The following is a 23212-nucleotide window of genomic DNA, read 5'->3' on the forward strand; positions in this document are numbered from 1 at the left end:
GTTACTGCTGTCTTCTCTCCCCTCTACCTTTTTCCAGCAACTATTACACTGTGTATTTAGCTAATGTTTGAGTTGAGTAAAATAGACCTGTAAAACTGTTTATCAGCTAAATTTAATCATGAGCCCAGCTGATATTCAGATTAGATTCCAAGACTAAATGATGTATAGAGAGCTGTCTTTTATCACCTATCTACAGAAACATCTGATAAAGACTTTTTCAGATACAAATAATAATAGCTGGTAAGTTATAAAACAGTGACAGATACATTTAGCATTGGTCATCAGCTCTCTGATGTTAGGACCATTTTTAAGGTCTATCTTTGTGCCTTAGCATCGAAGTGCACTGCTGGTATCAGGTATTTGCTAGGTTTTTATATCGTTAAAATAGTTTTTTAAAAATCACCACAAACTATAGGATATATTTATTACAGGATACTTTTGTCCCTGCTCATTGCAAAAGGGTTGGACTAGATGACCTGTGAAGGTCCTTTCCAATCCAAACCATTTGATGAGTCTATGATTATTTCATCTCATGTCAAAAGCCTACTACATCTTAGCCAGCTTTGTGTTTATTTGGTTATATCAGACCAGAAGCAGGATGCTATTCTGGGCTGGTAAAATTCTGGTTACTTACATTCCCTAATGAATGCTCTGCTCAAGGCTGAGGTCTCCCAGCAAGGCAAAACTGTATTAGTTGTTAGTCCATTAATGCCTTATGGGTCAACTGCAATTGTGTGTGACCCACTGTATGGCAACTGCCATAGGTCAGCTGTAATCCCTATGCTGTTTGATGTTCCTCTCTTTTCTATAACCCTATTTGAAGCTCTGTGTGTCAGGCTTTATATTTGCAATTATTTATACAAGCACAACAACTTGACCTAATTTGGTATTGTTGGATAACACAAGAAAGCTCAGTTGAGAAAATTCATGAGCCATCTCTAAAGAAAGTTTGCTAGTAAACTATTCAAACAATGTATTTAATAAATATTTTTAACTATATATTTTGTTTGTTGCCAATTGAGATTTGCTGTGTTTGGGTCAAGAACTGCCACCGGTTTAATGAATTCTCATTATATAATACAGAAAAGAGAACAGTTATTCTGTGTGAATTGGTACCTAAAATAGCAGACATACTGTATCAATCAAGTAATTAGTCCACTTCTGCTTTTCCTGTGCCTAATCAGACAGTAAACCACTTTCCAGTCTAAGGAGAACAAGAAAACCACTACAAGACCAAAATGCTGAGACAAAAGTTGCTTTTATGGAATAATGCATTTTTAGTGTTGGACAACTGAGTGAAAAAGTTATCATGTCAAGGTAAGAAGCAGGAATGTGTGTTCTAATAGCCAATCAAATGACTTGTCCCATTTTCATTTTCCCAGATCATTTTCAAATGCCAAGCACACACATAGGTTTTCTAAAAAAAGACAGCAATAATAATTTAGCAAACGAGATAACAGTTAGTTTAAAAGCAAACATAGGCTGTACCACCAAAACCCAACATACACTCAGTAGTTTTCAAGAACACCAGGTATAACATCACTTGAGAAGCTCCAATAAGTGACATAACATCTAAACAGTCATAACTGAATATGAATGGAAAACAACAGTATTTTTGTGGCTTGAGTGGCTTAACTGAAAATTGGATGGAACCACTGATAATTCACTGCCTGCTTTCTCCTTCCTTACACTAAAATGAAATGATACAGCAGCTTGCTAACGAGTAATCTTGGATTCATCCTGTCTCTGGCTTTGCCACTGATACAGGGTGTCCCTACAGTGCAGTCTCTAACACCAAGCTAGTTATGGCAGCCCTGAGTTGAGCAGAAGCTACACAGCCTGCCTAGGAATTGGGGGATGTGCTCAGTCAGTCCATGTCAAGCTTTAAGGTGCACACCTACTGATACTGAACACTGCACATGCTACTAACTTCAGGAAAAAACTATCAATTCTGTGTCACATTTTCCTTTAGGCTTTACCAGCAGCTTGACAGCTGCAGAGGGACAATCCACCAGTCAGAGTCTATTTTGGTTCTATCACAGATCTTCTGTGTATTGTCAAACAAGTACATATTTTGTCTTAGTTTCCTGGGTTATAAAAAGAGAGATTTTCTAAAGTCTTTTAAAATTGGTAGCTGAATAGTGTTCTGCACAGTAAATTATAAGTCACAGGCAGTGGGGCAGCATTATAGTCTCTTATTTCCTAATCTAGGGAAGTGATGATTTTTTAATATAAGTAACAGGGTCACCAAGGGGTTAAATTCATTGATGTCACTCAAGTATTCTGAAATCTGAAAATGAAGGCAGCATTCAAAGTATTAGTTTCACCACTTGCATATTACATAAAGCTTAACTCTCCATAAAGCTAGGGAACAGGAGAAAGGAAAAAGTGATGTTATTTTATGTAGAGTGATATTAGAACAACAACCATTATGAGCTGATAATAGCTTATTAACTGAATGGAAAAATGGCCAAGTAAATGTTTAGCACCCAGTACCCTATTAGTTCTGACATTATAAATCAGAGATCATAAAAATTAGGTCAGTTCCCTGGGCTAATTATGTTTGCCTATTTATTGAGAATTGGTTGTAGAGGAAAAAATGTGTAGTTCAGTTACCTACTGTACTAAAACATGAGGAATTCAGAAGGACTAAAACCCAGCTGAGCTCTTCCCCTACTGGTACCAGTAAAGTTCCTTTGTAGCAGGTTGCTGAGAACTTCTGAAAATCCCAGTGGAAAGTGAGCAGTTTGAAGGATTCACATGTCATGATTTGTTCTTTGGGAGGAAAAGTCAAACTGTTAACACACCATCCACAGGGCTGGGTGCCCATTGGTAACAAAGCCATGTACTGGGGCTACCACTATTTCTCCTCACTTATTTGGTTACAAGATACATATATTGTACTAGATATGTTGTCAATTGAAGCAATTTTATTTATAAATATATATATAATATATATATAGCTAACAACACTACACTTGTCACACGGAAAACTATTGACCAGCTATTACCCAGTGTGTCTAACCTGACTATAGCTCTCTCAGATAAACCATGTCCTTATGTAGTCAGAGAATCATAAAATGTCAGGTTGAAAGGGACCTCAAGGATCATCTGGTCCAACCCTTCTAATATTATTGTTTATACAATATCTCAGCACTCATGTGGAGCTGAGACTTAAAAGTTTCCAAAGTGGGGAAATCCACCACTTCTCCTGGGAGACCATTCCAATGTTTGACTGTTCTCAGAGTGAAAAAATCCCTCTTGTGTTCAAACAGAATCTTGCCAGGAGCAACTTGTGCTGTAGCTGCCCTTTAAGTACTAGAACATCACAGTAAGGTCTCCCCTAAGCCTCCTCTTCAGAAGAACAGACCCAGTCAGTGAAGAAGTGCTGAAGTTTTGACAGATATCACCTTCCTTGAAGGTCTTCAGAGCCTTCTCACCACCACATCCTTTCCCAATGTGTTTGCCATGGGCTTTCTGATGTGAAACAGCTTTTTGGTGGCCAATCTGCACAAGCATTGTGAGAAGTACAGCCATTACAGAAGTGACTGTGCAGCAGCACAGCAAGGAGTGCAACTGCAGGAGCAAAGATGCTGATCTATTGAATATACAAGAGGGGAAGTGGAACTAGTACAATCTGAAATGCAAGAGGTGGTTAATAATTAGGAAAAATAAGGGAATTAAAGAATGGCTTGAGTGAGAGGATGAAAGTGGCTTGACCACATCAAGAAGTTTACTTTATTGCAAACAGTGTGAAAAAAGGATGAAAGATAGGAAAACAGGTTAACTGATCACATACAGTACTATTAGCAGTGTGAAAGTGGCCAGGAAATTAACTTGAGTAGTTGAGTACACAAAAGAAAGTAACAAAAGACTTTCTGAAAATACAACGAATATGGTAAACACTGTCCTTGTCACTTCACACTCCAGTGTAACTTAGGGAAGTTAAACAGAAATTCTGTTGCAACCTTAGGGACAACTGGTTAGTGCAATCTTTGTACTGGAGACTGGGGCAGATCAGTGGGTATGGGAAATGGATTTTAGGTAGGAGTCCATGTAGATGAAGGACACCTGACACAAGCAGAAGATGTAAGCAGCCTCACTGGAAAGAAAGGCAGCCAAAGGAAGATGTTGTAGGTAAGCATCAGGCCATCCTGGGGCAGGTTTTATGGGCCTTGTGAGATGATAAGACACCTTTAAGCTCTTCTTGATCTCAAAGATTTGCATAACAGGACCTTTCAGGTTGGAAAGGACCTCTGGAAGGTCTCTTGTCTAATTTCCTGTTCCAAGCAAGGTCAGCTCTAAGATCAGGTTATTCAAAGTATTATCTACTCTAGTCTTAAAACCTCCAAGGCTGGAGACTGCAAAACCTCCCGGGCCAACCTGTTCCACTGCTTCACTATCCTCATCTGCATCTTCTTTTATCTCATCCAAGAAATTAATTAATGCTTCCAGTTGCCAAATATTTCCTGTATCTGTTCCTGCTTCATCGTCATTGATACTGGCAACTTGGAACTGATTCTGTGCTGCAAACTTTAAAAAAAACCAAACAAAAACCACCTTTGTTCAGAAGATTGTAAATTAATGGTTTACAGTCTAATGTCATTCAGCACTGCCATGTTATGAACAGTCTCAGTTCCTATATGTAAATTCTGTAGGCTAGAAGACTGTGCAGTGATTTTAGGAGCTCCCACCTGACTTGAATACAAGCTGAAAACATTCTCACTGTCATCGGTAAAAGGATTTCAGTTCCCGAGGATGTTTTATGAATAAAGAGAAGCAGCTGTGCAAGCATTCCTGCCAAAATAATCAACAAAACAGTAACTAACAGTAACTGGAGAAAGTGGCTGTATATTTTGCACCCTGAGAACTGCAGGGAGTCGGTGAGAGCAACAGCTGCGTTAGTAGTAGTTAGGGAAATAAAGAACAGCAAGATACTTCTTGATACAGATTTTTCTGAGGTGTGCATGTGTCTTCTCAGACAGGGGTCAGGATGGTCATCACCTCAGTGAAACAAAAATCACCAACACGGTTTGTTAACCAGACAAAACAATGATAAATGCACACACCCATGTACAGAGGTGTGGCACTCCAGTCTTTCATCAAGTCTCTATTTGCAGGAAAACAGCTTGCTAGATAAAGCTCCTGCAGATCAAGAGCCCTTCAAAAGGAACACTCTAAACCTGGCTGGAGTACCCAGGAAATTTCCTCCAATTAATAATCTTTCCTGTTTAAAGATAGCTTTTTTGGATAAATCTGCAGAGACAACACTGTGCTCAAGGGCAGAACATTGGCCCAATTACAGCACACTCCTCAGACAAAATGCACAGTTTTCAGTCAGGATGTTGCAGCTGTTCCCCTGCTGTGCATACGGGTACTACGCAATCATTTAGGCCGAGAAACGGAGATTACCTCATACTAATGCAGAGCTGGTGAGGATTTTTAAAAATTCTCAGAGGCCAAATTATAACAAAACAGTAAGTAAATAAATACATGACGCAATGGCACCGAAGTCAAGCAGGAAGCCTATGTAATAACTTTAAATATGAAGCACTAAAAGTACAGTCAAACATAAAATCACAGTAACATGGTAACAGAAATATCCTCAGCCTATTCATCTCAGCTGCTGAGATTACCAAAAATATTTAGCCTGCTATTAGATGATACAGAAGCTGCTCCATAGGCAGTAAGAACTACTTGATCCAAGTACACACACTCTGAAGAGAAACAAATTTTTAAGAATGAAATGTTATGTTGCTAAATAATTTTCCTGTGCATGAGGTAAATACTATTTGGAAATGACTGCCATCTGTTCTGCTACTCAGAAATTGACAGACATATAATAAACCCTTGCAAAGAGACCTATTTCCTATCTACAGCTATATTATGAAGTTTTATTTTAAAATATGAAGTTATTAGAAAGTGATTGAAAGTTAATCATATTAATGCCTAAGCAGAATTCCCTTTGTGTATCTCAGCAGAAACCACAGCAAATGCTTCATTGAAAAAACAAAACCAAAGCAAAACAAAAAAACTGTTATGCTAAAACACAAATGCAAAAACTTCAGTGAATCCAATTATTTCTAATTAATTGTGATAATAAATGTAATAAAACCCCTCTAAATAGAAGATGGTAACCATGAGCTATCATTGTCAACTCCCTATCTTCCCATACAGGAAAACAACTCAGACTATACTGGCATTTGTGAAACTGGTTGATTACTTAACAGCGAGCAATAGTTAGGTGTAGGGCAAGATACTGTGCCATTTTGTTGTTACTTCTTAAAAGCAACATTTGAGCATAAGATCTATCATATTTATCTAAGTGCCTGCCATTCTGGCCTTGCTCTGACCCACAGCCAATACTACTCAGCAGCAGATATGCAATTCACTGTTGCATTTGCACACAATTGCACAGAATGAGAATGAAAGTTGTACACCAGTTCCTTTCTGACACCTGCTTATACTCTCACCCATGAGATTTGGCTCTCCTTGTTCTGCTCCACTCTGACAAAAAATATCAGTTGTGTTCATATAATTAGTTAATTGAAAACAAAATCAGCATTTTAAACTAGGAATTTTTGTGGCATTACATTTCACTCGCCAGCTGTGTGCAACATGAATGGTTTTGGTTCTAAATATATCACAGCCCCTTCGTGCATTTTCTGTTACAAAATTAAATTTAAAAGCAGCAACAAACTCTACCAATGGATGTCTCATTCAACCATTTTGCCAGTTCTAACTAATAGATTTGTAAATAAATTCTCCCACATGTCAACTACATAATTCCAGTGAAGTGTTAGATCAGAAAGATAATTAATGTCAACACCGTAAGCAATCATCTTGCCAATCATCTAGCAAGTATTTCCTCATTGTTGCTGTATGCAGGGCCAGAGATTTAGGCAGATTAGATGGTGCAACCTGTGAACAGAAGCTCTGCTAGGAAGAGGCTGAATACTACAAACCTCCTTCCCCACTCCCTCCCCAAATTCACTTCCCTATCTGAATCTTGACTATCAATATCCCCAGCTTTGTCCTCAGTGTCAGAACATGAGACACACTCACATCTTTGCAATGGTAAGAAAGTGAATTGTCCAGTCACAGAATCAAATCTTCAGCTTTCTTCATCAGCCACATGCATGATGCAGCCATGTCTTCTACTTTATCTCCTATCTCTTCTTCATGTAGAATTTTAAATACACCCTTCTCAACTTCTGAACTGCTTTCTTCAAGATGATTCAGACCTTGCCAATTTTTCCAGGTTATTCTTGTATGATTTTCCACTAATGATTTCTGTTTGCTTTTTAATTTATACTTCCAGTATTTATCTCTGCTTCACTGTTCCCTAGGTATGACACTAACTTCAAAATCACTTTTTTTAAAGCTTAACTGCAAATTCCTTATTTGACACTATGGATATATAGGAAACATAGAATTCTAACATATAAGGATATGCTACTAAAATAATTGGAATATCAAGGATTATAATATTATTATTATCTAATACAGTATGATTATGTGCATATATATAAACTGTATTTATGTACTCATAAGTTCACCCACTAAATTTATACAAGTGAGACATGAAGTTCCATTACAGTTAACAGAAATCCTCCAGCAGCAAGACTGTTGCTTATATTCCCTACAGAAATTATACAGTTACCCAAAGAGCTCTTTACCAGATAAAACCTGCTCAGCTTGCTTTGTAATCAACAGTCATTTGATTCTAAATACCTACGAGAGGAAGGCAGCAGAATGGGCCTTTGTGGACTATTATTCATTTAAACAAGATACACACCATATTTCCAAGTTCCTATTTTAGAAGATAAAATTACTTCTATTAGTTAACTATTTTGAGTAATAGAAAACTAAAAATAAACCTATTTTCCCATTATTGCTCAGAACAAGAAATGCTTTTTATTTCCCAGTATCATGTATGAACAAAATTTTCCAATTTTGCAGTCATACAAATAGGTATTCTCCAAGATGTCAGCTTTTATTAAACAAATAAAGGTAGAACACTAAAGGAGGAAGGACACAGTCTGCAGGAGTCTGGGCTAGTGCATGCCTGGAAATAAGTGTGGAAAAGTCTCCTGGCAACACTTTGCCTAAGGAGGCAGTAAACAAGGAAGTGTTCAGTTACATGCGCAGTAACTGCACGCTGGAGTCTTCATTTCTTATCCAAACATATTTTTAAGGAATCTAAAACTACTGTTAAGGAGCTGTTTCACCCATTTCAGTAGCAGACAACCCATGCAAAACTATTTGGCTTATTTAATTGATTTTTAAACCTCTGCTTAACACTTTGGATAAAAAGTAAAATTAAAAAAACCCAAAGTAATAATCATCTTCTGATTTGTATAAGAATTATTACAAATAATATTAATCAGAAGGAGGTCATCAGGTATCTTTGTGTGATTTCTGCAGTAGCTGTTTAATTAATAGAGTAAATCTGATACTTACGAGGGCTGATATTTTCAGCAGGTATTTGCCAAACCTTCCTGTTCTGCTTTAACTGAACACAGGATGAATTCTCTAACAGTTTTGCTATTCACTTAAACTCAGCTCACCATTAAGCCAGACACAGCCCGTGACAAGTATGTTTGGGGGCTTGGGTGTGGGTTTTTTCCCCACTGGGACAGATGCCTCAAGAATCCTTGCAGTCCTACTGTCAACATCTTAACCATATTTTTTATGCCTACAGATTGCTTTACATTTTGAATTGCCTTGAGAGCTTCAAGGACTCTCCACAAGAGGATTTTGACCACACAGTCTACAAAAAGTGAAGCCTGAATGCTTGCTTAGGAGGAAGTAGCACAGTGAGCACTCTACATAGCTATAAACCAGAGGCTGAATGCTGATGCATGGACAGTGAGAATGGGGCAGATCCATTTATCAGTGCCTAATTTAACCAAAGTTATACACAAATTAAAATAGTCGTCAGCAGCCATTTTGGGGATTAATTACTGCTTATTACTTTCTGAATACTGTAAGCACACATACTGCAGTATAACTTGTTTTGCAGATTATTACTGAAAGAAAATTTGCTTGCTTTTCCTTTTTACTATGCACTTGCACTATAAAACTGCCTCTCCGAGTCTAATAAGTTAAAAGAAGCAAATAAACATTTATTCCTTAAAAATTCCACCCAAATGCTTAGCTGTCCAGCTGTAACAACTGAGAAACAAGTTCCCAGGAGGTTTTGTTACACACTGCACTTTCTTTCTCTGAGAAAGTACACGCCCTATCCTCCTTGCTTGTCAGACAGCATGGGACAAATCCATCCCATCTTGTTAAAGAAGGCAGTATGATTTCAAAAAACAAAAGAACTGCTACACAGGTTACTTTTTTTAGTGTAATCAATGTTTGAAGCAAATGTTTTGGATTTTTTTTTCTTGTTTATTCTTTGCATGTTTTTTCCTGGGCTTCATTTATCAAATACAGATGGAGATAGTCTATAGAGTCAGAGGGACCTTTGATCTGACCCCATGCAGCCACTTGTGTGTTATCTTATGTTCTAACCTACTTTCCCCCCTGCTTCCAAGGAGTGCCATGTATCAGAAGTAGCAGAATTGTCATTGTACCAATTTGGTCCTGTAATTCTGATATAAGTACACTGACATAGTTTTATGACTGAGTTAATACTACTGATTATTTTGGAGCATCACAAGGAAGAGCCATATCCATACACATAGTGAACATCAGAAAAATACACAATGTTCCTCAAGTGCCTTTTTCAGCTTCCATATCAAGGACTGAAGTTCATTATACCCCTGATGATAACTTTTCAGCATTTCACTGAGGATAGAAACCAGCAGAGAAAGCTAAAATTATACAAAGAGAGTGCAAGAACATTGCCAGTTTCCCATTCTTTTGAGAGCTTTCACTCCTTAGGATTGGAATAATTCTAGGAATTTAGGTGACTTCATTACAATTCATTGTCATGCCTCTTTTTATTGTTGTGTTCTGAAAAGAATCAAATGTTGTCACATCTTGCTCATGTTGCTTGCAATTCTACCAAGAAATGGTAACTATATAGTTTAATTTCATATGCTACTACTGCCAGGCCACTCTAAATTGTCCTTGTTTATGCCCATATAAACTGATACTGTCATAACTGTCCATAACCTATTGAGACTGTAAGAAACATTTGACAAAGATTGTTTATTCTAAATTCAGTGGTCTTATTTCTGCCTTCCACTGGTAATGAATGTCTGCCAGTTACACTGATACTCTCATATTCTTTTCAAAAAGTTTAAAAGTTTGCTCTAACAGCATTAGCTGAACTTACAGTGTGTGTAAGCTCAGATTTTAACCAATGCATATCTAATGTTAGTTTTGGGCTATTTTCAGAAAGCAATCTTACTGTCTTGATTATAAAAATGCTAAATACTGGTATTTTACACTACAGAAATGTTGAAATATTTCTAAAAATTATTTGTTACTTGCATGTTCAATGTTGCAGAATAACATTGATAAGATAACATTGAATAGATAACCATTTATCTAGGCTACCTCTCTCACATGTGCTAATGTGTGTTACTGACAGAAAGACCTTTTTTCTACTCCCTGAAGTAGAGTGTTAAATTCTGAACCACAGTCCATGTTTTGCTACTTATCCACCAGTTAAAACACATGAAGAATCATTTGACAATGCTTCTCCCTCATGTTTATTCCTCCTCCAGGCTGTCACATTTGAAATCCAGCCCTGATACCAAGAACTCAGTCAACATTACTGCATTTCAAGTAACTATTTACAGACAGTAAATACTACTAACATTCAAAGCCTACCAACAATTGCATTGCTGGTTTCTTACCTTCTTATGGTTCTGCCTGAGAATGGAAGGAAACATTCTGAGAGATATTATACTATCTGAAAGACAAGGTTCTTGGACCTTTCAGTAGTTGTTGCATAACTAGAAGTCCTTCCTCCTGCCAATTAGCACAACTGTGGCTTAGATTTCCTCTCTGTATTTACCTATGTCAGGCACTTTTGACTTCTAAGGATCTTTTTAAAGCAGTCAGAGCACAAAGTATCCTATGCATCATTAGATGATGCTGAACAAGTATAACCCTCAAGACTGACAACTCTAGTAAGATTTTTATTATTTCAGTCCCATTTTGCCATGTATGAAGCCTGATGAGAACCAAAGCTCCAAGTAGGGAAAGGCTAAGAGGAGGAAGGGCAATGGGTAAGTGGGAAGCCCTCAGCACAGCCTAAGACACAAAGATCCAAGTATAAAAATCAGTGAGGCCCAACTAACTGTGATAGCATGGCCCCTGGCACATTAGAATTTGAAAAAAGAGTTTCCTTTCAAATAACTACCCTCTCAAAAGCTGGAAAAACTGTATTTTCTCTCCTTGGTATCCAAGTAGTTGGATTAGGAAGCACTAAGTTCAAATACCTGTGAAAATGAGAACAAAGGAACCAAAAGTACTTGAAAGCAACACATTTAAGAAATTAATAAAGGTAAGATCCCAACCCAGGTGGGTGTCTTCAAACAGCCTTACCTTCTCTCTTGCCTCAGAGAGCTTTGCAAAGTTATCAGGCATCTACCCCTTTCTATAGTCTAGTCAGACATGTTCTGGTCTGCCCAAGCTCAGATGTATGCAGGCCCATTTTGTGTCTACAGGAACATGCTATAGGGGACCATAACCCATCCCAGCTGAAATGACCAAGTCCCTGATTCCAGGAGACCCATATTAAAGTAGCACAAGCATGCTGCTGCTTCTCAGCCCATCCTGCTCAGACCTGCCTGTTCCTTCAAAGCAATCTAATATCTGTGTTTTATCTGCAAGAAAATATCAGTTGTACGTAGTAGTAAACAGAGTACTTACTGTCAGGGAGGCACTCCCAACAGGAAACAGAAGCAAGCATGTAATCATCCCTCTAGTCTTCTCCAGGCTTCCTAGCTCAGCTTACAAAAAGCAGACTACTGTGGGCAGGCTGATTCTTTACCCAAGTTATTTGGTACAGTTCTTTTTTTCTTTTCTCATTAGGAGAAATGTTAGCACTGATTTGATTTGATTTTGCATCAAGATGCCCCAGTCCAAGGCAATATAAATGAGGCATGAGTGCATCCAGTGTTCACAAGCAGTCCAAAGCCACTCATACCCCTGTTCCTTAGCAGCATCAACACAAAGGCTTCCAGTCACCAGGCTTCCACCTTCATCCTGCAAACAAAATATTTGTTATAAGACACAGCTCTTGATTTTTAAAGATCCTTGAACATTCACTGCTCAAAATGTCTGCCTAGAAATCTGATCCCCTGCTCAAACTAGATAGTTACTATAGTAAACCTGTGTGTTGATTACTCAAAGCATGTGAGGAGCTGCTGAGAGAGTTCATAAACAAGAGACAAAATCAAATCTTTAGTTCTACCTTTCCAAGTCAAACTACAACTCACATGAACTTCTCAGCTCTCTTTTAAATTCTTAGCAAAGTACACAACAAGATGTTCTGCACTAAGGAAAGAAAGATTGACAATTAAAGGTCAAACTGTATTCTTAGCTACAGCAACACAAGACCTGAAGACCTTCTATTCACTAGAGCTACTTCATTTGTACACTGAAGAACACAAAGTGAATTTGGAAAGTCTATATTAAAACACTCCTATCTTTCAATCAAAAGACAAAAGCAGTCCTTTACAAAAAAAAGAAGTATTTTACAAACAAGCTGCTTGGTCCATCAGTTTTAGAAGCTTTAAGGAATGCAATCAGATTGTAAAAAATAGTGGTAGAGTGAAGCCACACAAATCCTCAGCTATTTTCACAACAGCCTTAAAATCTTCCATGCTTTTAATGAGAAAATTTTATGCATCTATGCAGAAGTTTTGTGCAAAGGAGTTTTCAGATGGCTTTAACAGTGTATTTTGAGTAAATACTGACTGTACTTCAAGCTCATAGAAGTGCTCAGATATTTTGTTTGCAGTAACAGGATTTTAAAAGCAGAAGTATTAGTTTGCAAGGGTTCTTTTGCAACCAGTAATCTAGATACTTAAGGAAATAAGCCACAGCTTTACATAATTTCAGTACATAGATCCAGATCCTTGGTTGTGTAAACTAACTCCCTGCAAATCCTAATGTCCCAATCAAATTATCAGAAGGATCACCATAAAGCACACCCAATTAATTTCAGAAATTTGTAGATACCCTCTGACCATGCTCTCCCCCTCTAGAGACCTCATCTCTCTGTCTTATATCCCAGGCTCCAGTCTGTCTTTGACTGTCTCTGGATTCACCAAACAGCCAGCAGCTTTGGCTTGCTCTCTTGTGGCCAACATTAGAGCTACAATTGCCCTTGTTGCTGATCAGGAGTGCTCTAAAGTGTAAGTTTCCTCAGATGACAGTCACAGCTGAACTCAGTAAATAACTCAAGTCTGAAGCCACAATCAAGTTATCATGGCTCAACATGTTACCAGGCATCAGTTTAGATGAAGAACTGAGTACACACAGATCTCCAGCCCACTGCAAGGCATGGAAATTGGCACTGCCAACCCTCAAAGGCATTATCAGTGCTACCTTGTACCTCTCACATCCATAAAATCATCTGACACAAATGTCCTGCCAGCATCTGGAAAAGGTCTTCAAGGCTGTTAGTGGTTTTCAGAAGGATAACCTAACATTTTCAGCATGCTTTTACCAATCTGTCTGAGATTGAACTTCTTTACTTGAGGATGCTGCTTTGGGTATGTTTTTGCTAACATGTGATGGAAATTTCAAATATTTTCTGGCATCAGTGACTGCCTGTTTGGAACTGTGAGGTATTGGTAGTAGTCTATAAGCTTGGAATGGCTTTTGAGTCTTTAGAATATTTAAAGGATGATATTTTAAAATATGGAAAGGGATAACACAAGACCAAAAAGTAACCGTGATGTTCCTACATCAAGTACCTTGAAAAAGTCTCAAACTCTGCACTGATATCCACTAATGCTCATTAACAAATAAAATCTGTTTTCCATGAAAATCAGCACATTTCTGATTTCCTGTGATTCACAGTTTATTCACCAATTAATTCAGTCATCAATGAGAGCATGGAACTGCTTTCACAAGTAAATCAAACTCAAATAATTTTTTACCTGATTGGTGCAACTCTAGGATATTTTGGGAACCTTCTTTTCACACTAACTGGCTCCTTTTACAATTTCTCAGCCTAAACTTCTTTATGATCCTCATGTGCTATCCCTGTGCTATCATTATCCTGCCACTTAGCTTCTCCCCTCATGTATTTAAAAACAAAGACAATGCATCACAGCAATATATCTATAATGCAATGGAAGTGACAGAAAAATATTAAGACCATCCTACCAAACAGGAAAACCATAGCATCATGGAATGGTAGGGGCTGGAAGAGACCTCCGAAGATCATCAACTCCAACCCCCTGCCAGAGCAGGATCACTTAAGGCAGGTCACATAGAAATATGTCCAGAGTGGTCTTTAAAGTTTCCAGAGAAGACTCCACAACGTCTCTGGGCACCCTGTGCCAGTGCTCCTTCACCCTTATAGTAAAAAAGTTTTTCTTCATGTTGAGGGGGAGCTTCCTGTGTTCCAGTTTGTGTCCTATCACAGGGTGCCACTGAAAACAGTGGCTCTTCTTCTGGACACCTACCCTTCAGATATATATAAACAGTAATAAGATGCCCTCTGTCTTCTCCATACTAACCAAGCCCCAAGTCTCTAAGCCTCTCCTCAGAAGACAGATGTTCCAGTCCCCTCATCATCCTCATACCCCTCTCCTGGACTCTCTCTAGTAGATCTCTGTCCCTTTTCAGCTGGGGGACCCTGACCTGGACACAGGACTCCAGATGGGCTCTCACTAGAGCAGAACAGAAGTCGGGGGAGCGGGGAAGGGCACGGATGGACCACCATGCGATCTTAATTTGCGTCAATATTACATAAGTTTCTCTCTCCTCCTGAACAGGTGTTTCAGGGCAAAGTACCCAGAGTCGCCACGACACCGAACCAAGGCCAAAACACTTTTTTTTTTTTCCCCCCTCATTTTTTTGTTTTCTCCCTTGACAAAGCCCAGCTTCCCAACCCTCTCTCTACACCGCTTTTTCACCTTGGCTTTGCCACCAGAGCCCCCAGCAGCAGGGATCAGCCGGGTTGTGAGGGCAGTGACGTGACGGACCGGACCGGACCGGACCGGACCGGACCGGACAGTGCGGGGCATTGCGGTCTCGGTCCGTTCCCCTCAGCCGTTACCGCCAACGGCTGCCCCGCGCGCTAACGCCTAACGGCAGGCGGCGCGTGCCCCGTGACGCCACGCAGCGGCGGCAGCCGATTGGTCCGCACCCGCGCACGCGCTGCTCCACCCCCAGCCCCGCCGGCCGTTGGGGGCTGGCGCGCGCACAGGTGGTGCCGCCGCCTCAGCCTCAGCCTCAGCCTCAGCCTCAGCCTCAGCCTCAGCCTCAGCCTCAGCCTCAGCCTCAGCCCTGTGTGTGTGATCCCGGGTCCCGGCGGGAGGGATGTCGGGCTGTCCGCCCCGGCAAGAGGAAGGGGAGAGCGCAAAGCTGCGCCAGAAGGAGGAGCTAAGCCGGAGGGTGAGTGGAGGCGGCCTGCTTCTGGCCGCCTGGGAGGGAAGGAGGGGCTTGAGGCCGCGTTTTCCCTCGCGTGTCCCCCCTGTCGTATCTCGGGTTTGTGGGATGGGCTGAGGCACGTCCCAGGCCCTGCTGCTGCAGGGGAGGTGGCCCCCGTGGAGCCTGTGACGCTGGGTGCGATCGGCGTGAGGGAACGGAGAGAGAATCCTGTCAGGAATTTGGGCCCCTCTGGTACGGGGCTGTGAGGAGAGCGAATCCTGTCAGGAATTTGGGCCCCTCTGGTACGGGGCTGTGAGGAGAAAGGCTGCCGTGGATTATATATGGATTATAAAATCCATATTTGTTGTTGTTTGGGGTTCCAAGTTGAATTGGAAATGTCGGGGGAGTCGCAGTTTTTCCTCTGCAGTATCTCCTTCACCTTAGGAGCTTAGGAAGCTCCCAGGAATTTCAGTCCCAGAGGCCGGCACTCCGCATTCACCTGCTGCCTTTTCCGTGGTGCCAGTAGCTTTCTTGGTATGAAATCTGTCAAATCCTCTGGAACTTCTTTCCTTCAAAAAATTCCTTCCCCTGTGGCTATGTTGTATAAAGCCAGTGGTGTTTTGATATTCTAGGAGGTGTAAAGCAAGGACATAACACTATAGCAGGTCGTAATTTCTGTAATACTTAAGTGGCTGCATTAGTCCGGAGGAGGGGACACTGTTGTTTTGTCTGGTGGATTTCTAAATATAAGCTACTGATCTAACTGCTGGAAAAGTTGTGTTTTCTGCGTGCCACATGCAGTTTGGTTGACCTACCTCTGTGGGAACTCTCTGCTGTTGCCATTTCCAGGAGACATAAAGGAAGAACAGAGAAAACAATATTGATTGTTTCTAACAAAAAGCAATACAAAGGCTTCCCTGGCTCATAGTACAGTTTTAGGGGGTGTTGGGTTTTTATTGATTTCATTTTGAATTTGGAGAGTACCTTTGATTATCAAGTGTATTGTAGATATTATTCTAAATTTTGTTTTCTGAAGTTACTTGATGTCTTACTATGTTTTTGCATTTTTTTCTTCTGTGAGGGGAAAAATGTGATTTCTGACTGTAAATAGCTAGAAGCACTCTGGGTTCCCAGTAGTGTTTTCTTTTGAGGGCAGGAGAAATGCAAGATAACACATTTCTAGGGTGGTTATTTACTATTTCATTTTTGTCTCTACTTCCACTTTGCCTTCAATGGTCTGTTCAGCTGTCTTAAAATACCAGTAAGCCTGCTCAGCACCAGGATTATAATACAATGGTTTATTTTTAAAAATTAAATCAAAGTGTGTCTTTTTCCTTTCAGATTAAAGAACAGAAGGTTGTAGTTGATGAGCTTTCAAATTTAAAGAAGAACCGAGTAAGTATTTACAAATTTGGTTTTGGCTGCTTCATTTTAGCATCAGAGAATTAAGCATAGAGACAGGAGGGGAAACAAAATTGCAGCACACTGTCTTTAATTTGTTTTAATGCAGGTTTTAGTACAGGTGTGTTCTGCTGTTCTCAGAATAATTCTCCAAATGATTTCTGTACACTTATGCAGTATAATGCAATACATTGTTGGAGGGGTTTTTTACCTTTTTATTTTTTATCTGAGTTAATTCATTAAGATGTTTGAGTTGTTAAGAAAATCAGTGAAGTATCCCTACTTTTAATACATACGTGTTTTAAAATAGAATGTGAGGAGAAGAGAAATGCAGATTCATGGGCTGATCATAAAATGTTTTTGATGGTATGACATCAGAATGTTGGTGCCCACAAGGGCAGAACTTATCCTTGTGGCACAAAAGTGAAGGGGTATCTCTGAGGATCTGTATCAGCTTCTACTGCAGTGTGGCTGCCAGTTTGTTGCTTTGACTTCATGCCTTGTTGGTTTTGTTTTACAGAAAGTTTACAGGCAGCAACCCAACAGCAACATATTCTTCCTTGTTGACCGAACAGAAACCCTGTCTCAATGCAAAAGTAAGTTTGCTGTGTAAATGGTTAACTCTTTAAAAGCTGTATTTGTAGCTGTCAGTGATTCAAAGGGTATATTAAAATGAAAACTGGAAAGTGTACATCAAATGCAAATTTGACTTCAGACACCTGCTTCTTTTTTTGGGTTGAAAAAATGTGAATGTGTCCCCACAGCATGATGTTGGAAGGGCAGGGGTGTCTGCCCCACAAGAGTCATTATGCTTAGTGCCTTTTGGGAAGCTGTGTAGTGCTTTGCCCCTTAGTAATTTTAAAAGTCTTTAAACATATATGGGATGAGTAGGAAGAAAATAAAGACATGGTAAGATGAAGGCTAAGCTAGAAATATTTAGATAGTTGAAAGACTGTATCTATGGGATTATGAAGATAGGAGACAGAATGATAGTGTTGATTGAACAAACATTAGGAATGAATAAATTTATTTTCTGGAATGAATAATTGCTGTTCTAGTTTTCTTTCCTTTGATTTAAGTAAATACTGTTGACATTAAACTTACAATTTACTTTTCTTATTATAAATATGTAAGTAATACTGATTATAGAGGCAATAGCTGCCCATTCCCCTAATTCTTGTACTTGCAGTGTGGTTTACTTTGGGAAGAAAACCAAGAATTGTGTCTTTATTTAATTAAAGAGGAATAACCTAGAGTGGGCTATGTTTGTGTTCCATCAATACTGTAGCAGTTGTATTACACAGAATTTTGTGTTTATCTCTTTAATTGAACAAGTGACTGGAGTTACTATTTTTTAGGTGTTCTCTTAAAGGTACCTACTCATAAACATTTTGTGTTTCTGTCCACTCATACATGTATGAAACTGATTTTTTTTTTTCCATCTTACACAGATACATTAGATGAGTTGAAGAAAGCACATCAGGAGATGGAAAATTCTGACAAGACTAAAGTCAAGAAATAGTCATCTGAATTCAGAGTCACAATGTGTGGCATTTGTTGTGTTGTTACCTTGTGCAGCCAGCATGCTATTTATGACTTCTTCAACAAAGACATACTCTGCCATCTCCAGAGAAGAGGACCTGACAGTAGCCAACAGTTGGTAAAAACCGTGTCTGATCTCTCTTATGAATGTCTATTTTCTGGCCATGTACTTCACTTGAGGGGACTGATGACTCCTCAGCCTCTGGAAGATGCCAATAACAATGTTTTTCTTTGGAATGGAGAGATTTTCAATGGAGTGCACGTAGCAGATGTAGAGAATGACACTGAAGTAATGTTTCATCATCTTGCATTATGCAGCAGTGAAGCAGACATTTTGTCACTCTTCTCATCACTCCAGGGTCCCTGGTCTTTTATTTATTATCAAGCTTCTCATCACAGTTTATGGTTTGGTAGAGATTATTTTGGTCGTCGTAGTTTGCTTTGGCAATTCAGTAAAGAGCCTGGCAGTGCTTTCTGTCTCTCATCTGTAAGTGTTCAATCTGAATCAGCTCATCAGTGGCAAGAAGTCCCAGCAGCTGGACTTTTCAAAATTGATCTCAAAGCTTGTGCAACAACTAAATCTTTGTCTTTAAGATTGTTTCCATGGAAGTACAGCTGCACAGAGAAAGCAGCAGAAGCAATATTTAGTAACGTTCTGGACCAAGTTTCAAAAGACTTACCAAAAGACATACCTCTTGTGATAAATGCATCAGAACTATGTCTCACAGCACCAGTTATCCCCTTAAATAAAACAATTTCTGAAGCTTCAGGTGGATGTCCAAGCACCAATGTTACCAACACCATCCATATGGTTTCTGTAGAAACCCTTCAAGGATTTCTTGCAGAAGAACACAGGAAAAAACTGGTCCATCAGTTTATTGGTGTTTTAAGTGAAGCAGTGAAGAGACGAGTTTTATCTCTCTTTAGAGATGAAGATGAGAAAAGCAGAGAAATTCCCAGCCTGTCTAAGAGGAAAGCACACATTGCTGTGCTCTTTTCTGGTGGCATTGATTCAATGGTTATTGCAGCCCTTGCTGATAAACATGTGCCTTTAGGGGAACCAATTGATCTTCTCAATGTAGCTTTCATGGTCAAAGAACATGCTAAGCAAAAGGGTACCACTAAAAAAACTACCTGGGAAGCACAGCTTGGTTTGCCTTGTCCTCAGGAAAACTGTAAAGATCTTGATGCTGCAACTGGTGCTCGTTTATCGTGCTTTGATGTTCCAGACAGAATCACTGGTAGGGCAGGACTGAAAGAATTAGAAGTCATTAATCCTTCCAGAACCTGGAACTTTGTGGAAATTAATGTTACACTAGAGGAACTGAAAAAAAAGAGACAACAATGCATCAGTCACTTAATCTATCCACTGGATACAGTCTTGGATGACAGCATTGGCTGTGCAATTTGGTTTGCTTCCAGAGGAGAGGGTTTAATTAGTAACCAAGGAGAACTGAAGCCATATAAAAGTCCTGCAAAGGTACTGGTTGTCTGCTGCCTGATGCTTGACCTGTGAATGTAAAAACAGTTCTGTGGCTTCAGAAATCAGGAGGGTCTTCAGAAAAGAGCTTCAGAAATTCAGTGGTAGAGTAGAGAACAGTTCTGCACTGATAATCTTCGTGTAATTCTGGAATTAAAGCTACACTCAGTTCTTTTGTCCTGTAGTGTGTATGGCTTCTCATTAAGCTTGAATAAGCAAGTGTCACTAGGAAAAAAATACTGGCAATCATCTATCAGTTGTGGTGTTTAAACTCCAGTAGTAACTGCTGTTCAATCCAAACAGAACAGGTTAACCAATTTAGGGATAAAGATTAATGAAGCATTAAGTAATACTATTTTGTGCTAGCATCCCAATGGCTATTAAATTATTAGCTTGCTAGGCCGTGAGAAAATCATCATTAATAATGGCAGAATAAATTACTACTTGGAATCTTCTGTAATTAGTCTGATAGAATTACAAAAAGTAGTTAATTTTTGTAACTGATGTGTAGTTTAAAGTTTTCTTGGGAATTTGATTCTTATTTCTCACCTCCCAATTCCTCATGGTTTTTGTAGGGAGAGAAAAAGCTGTTTAATTTCAGGAGTTTGCAGTTTGCTGCTGCCTTTGCTTTTTTGAGGCATCTGTTATTTTTCTATTAATTGCTAGATTTTTAAAACCCAAAAAACCACCCCCACCAAAGCCCCCAAGAAACCCAATAGTTTGTGTAAAAACTACAGCTGTAGAACACAGTAGGTTTAATTGACTGATGTACTCAAGGATGTGCACCTCAGGTTTGCAAATTACACAAATTCACCTTGGCTTCTGATTATGTTGAAATTGGTCATGTGTTAATAAATCATTAAGCAAAGTTCCAGTCACCCATCAGTTACTACTCTGCACAGGTTGAGCACCAACTGCTGTCAGATTAGTAAAACACCTCTGACTGTTAAATTAAAAACACTGCCACTTCTACTGTGAATTGCTGCTGAAGGCAGTAATGTAGAAGTGGTTTTCTCCTGATAATATTTTAATGTGCTTATCATTGAATAGACAGCAGTCTGGCACATAGTTATTTCTTGTACTGCAGTTATTAACCCAGTAGGTGGTAGATTAATTAAAAAAATCATCTAGATGTACATTCAGATTAGTAATTAAAACACTTGTAATCTGTAGCAACCTTTTTTTCAACAAGGCTGGTGCCCAACAAATGCTGTTTATTGTCATAGAAACTAACAAAGATGTTCTTCAACACACAGCATTATTTTAGTGTTTTTTCCATGCCTCAGTAGAAATCTTTGTACTTCTAGGTCTGATTGTAAACCTGCTTCAGGTTTCTAGAGACTTTATTTGGAAATGCTTCAGTATTTACATTGGTAAATATGTAAGGCACATCCTATGGTGATAGGTAATAGGTTTAGAAGACGTGTGAAAGTTATGCTTCTGAAAATGTAAGATCTGCTACATATTATCTTGCTTAGGTATTAAGAAATATTTCTTTTGCTTTCTGAGGTTGTGCTTACAGGAACTGGAGCAGATGAGCAGCTTGCTGGGTATTCTCGACATCGTGTTTGCTTCAACAAACGTGGCTTAGAGGGTCTGAATAAGGAACTTGAAATGGAGCTGGATCGCATTGCTTCTAGAAATCTTGGTAGAGATGACAGGATCATTGGTGATCACGGAAGAGAAGCCAGGTATTATTATTTTAACATGAGGAAAGGCTGATTTTGCTGCTTAGATTCTGCTTTTGACACTCCAAACAGAAAGTTCCTTGACACTTCTGTGCATTTTATTGAGTTCTGTTGCAGTTTCATTACTATTTTGAGGGATTTTTTTGTTTTGTCTTCAAAAACTAGTCCAGAGTACTGTGGAAGAGTTATTTAAGGAAATTTAGCAATTTGAACATTGCGTTTCTATCTAGAAGTTTTAAGCAGCAGCAATAGATGTCAGGAGAGTAAAAACCAGGTGATTTTTTTCATTTTAAGTAGAATAGTCCTCTGCACGACTGTGAAGTGTGGTTTTGGGGAGTGACTTTGGAGAATGACAGCGTAACATAGAAGCCACCTGTTCCTGTCTGTGCAAGCAAGGCATGATCAATACTCACTGTATTTTCTTGCTTGTTCAGTCAGAATACCTAAGGAATCCTTTTATTTATGTTCACTTCCCCCTTACCACCAACTTGCAAAAAAAAATCCTCAGGTGTTATCCAGTAGCAGAGGTTCCCCAGGTGCATTAAAGGTCTTTTCACATGGTCTTTGTGGTAGTGTTTTTATAAATCTGTTCTTACTTGCACATTTTCAGTTTAGCAGTTGGAGGGATCAGGCTTGTGATTAGTTATGAATGCCTGGAATTTGGAACGTCATCAGAATTTGTTGTGTAAATATTTGTTTCAAATTCACAGTGTAGCTTCATACAGTATTTTTAAATACTGAGAAGTTGAAGTGTTCTTTAAAATTTGCCTTGCTCTTCCATTGCATTTTCTGACTTTCTTCATAATTTGTTTTATATAAACCAAACAGTTCTGATGTTTGTTTTTATGTGAAGTTTGTAAAGGGTGCTTCCCTCTGTGTATCTCTCCTTCAGGTTTCCTTTTCTTGACGAAGAGGTGGTTTCATTCCTCAATTCTCTGCCCATCTCAGAAAAAGCCGACCTGACTTTACCACGAGGAGTCGGTGAGAAACTGATCCTGCGCCTTGCAGCCAAGGAGCTGGGCCTCACAGCCTCAGCTGTTCTGCCAAAAAGAGCTGTTCAGTTTGGGTCTCGGATTGCAAAATTAGAGAGCACTAATGAGAAAGCATCTGACACATGCAGCAGATTGAGGTTACTGGCAGTAGATGAGTGATAAAGCTACGTCTTGACATGCTGCATTTATTCTGTGTGCAAATTCAATAAATCTTTGAAGTTTTCTTAGAATGTTTGTTTCTGGTTTTTTACCTGCTTGTTATCATCACAGCATTGTACTCAGTGCTGGTGAGGCCACACCTCAAGTTCTGTGTCCAGTTCTGGGCCCCTCAGCTCAGGAAGGAGATTGAGGTGCTGGAGCAGGTCCAGAGAAGAGCAAGGAGGCTGGGAAGGGATCCAGCACAAGTCCTGTGAGGAAGGGCTGAGGGAGCTGGGGGTGTTGAGGCTGGAGAAGAGGAGGCTCAGGGGAGACCTCATCACTCTCTCCAACTCCCTGAAAGGAGGTTGGAGCCAGGGGGGGTTGGGCTCTTTTCCCAGGCAACTCTCAGCAAGACAAGAGGGCACAAGAGGTCTCAAGTTGTGCCAGGGGAG

The 23212-nt window shown here is 39.5% G+C and overlaps 2 protein-coding genes and 1 long non-coding RNA gene across 3 annotated transcripts in view; 2 read left to right on the forward strand and 1 right to left on the reverse strand.

The window, feature by feature from the left end:
• Positions 1-15152, reverse strand: part of LOC139797841 (uncharacterized) — an 86611-nt gene extending 71459 nt beyond the window's left edge. The window contains exons 1-2 of the long non-coding RNA XR_011726591.1: positions 15063-15152; positions 11839-12174 (exon numbers count right to left, since the gene is read on the reverse strand). This is a non-coding gene — a long non-coding RNA (uncharacterized lncRNA). The remainder of the gene's footprint in view (positions 1-11838; positions 12175-15062) is intronic.
• Positions 15153-15318: 166 nt separating this feature from the next.
• ASDURF (ASNSD1 upstream open reading frame) lies at positions 15319-18464 on the forward strand. The gene is made up of 4 exons (XM_071747804.1): positions 15319-15543; positions 16861-16914; positions 17441-17516; positions 18372-18464. The coding sequence occupies exons 1-4, from the start codon at positions 15469-15471 to the stop codon at positions 18440-18442; spliced, it is 276 nt and encodes a 91-aa protein (XP_071603905.1). The 5' UTR covers positions 15319-15468; the 3' UTR covers positions 18443-18464.
• On the forward strand, positions 18464-22852 carry ASNSD1 (asparagine synthetase domain containing 1). Its single transcript, XM_071747801.1, has 3 exons — positions 18464-19942; positions 21452-21633; positions 22523-22852. The coding sequence occupies exons 1-3, from the start codon at positions 18464-18466 to the stop codon at positions 22779-22781; spliced, it is 1920 nt and encodes a 639-aa protein (XP_071603902.1). The 3' UTR covers positions 22782-22852.
• The last annotated feature ends 360 nt before the right edge of the window (positions 22853-23212 follow it).

Source organism: Heliangelus exortis, chromosome 6 (assembly GCF_036169615.1).
Source record: "Heliangelus exortis chromosome 6, bHelExo1.hap1, whole genome shotgun sequence".
NCBI lineage: Eukaryota > Metazoa > Chordata > Aves > Apodiformes > Trochilidae > Heliangelus > Heliangelus exortis.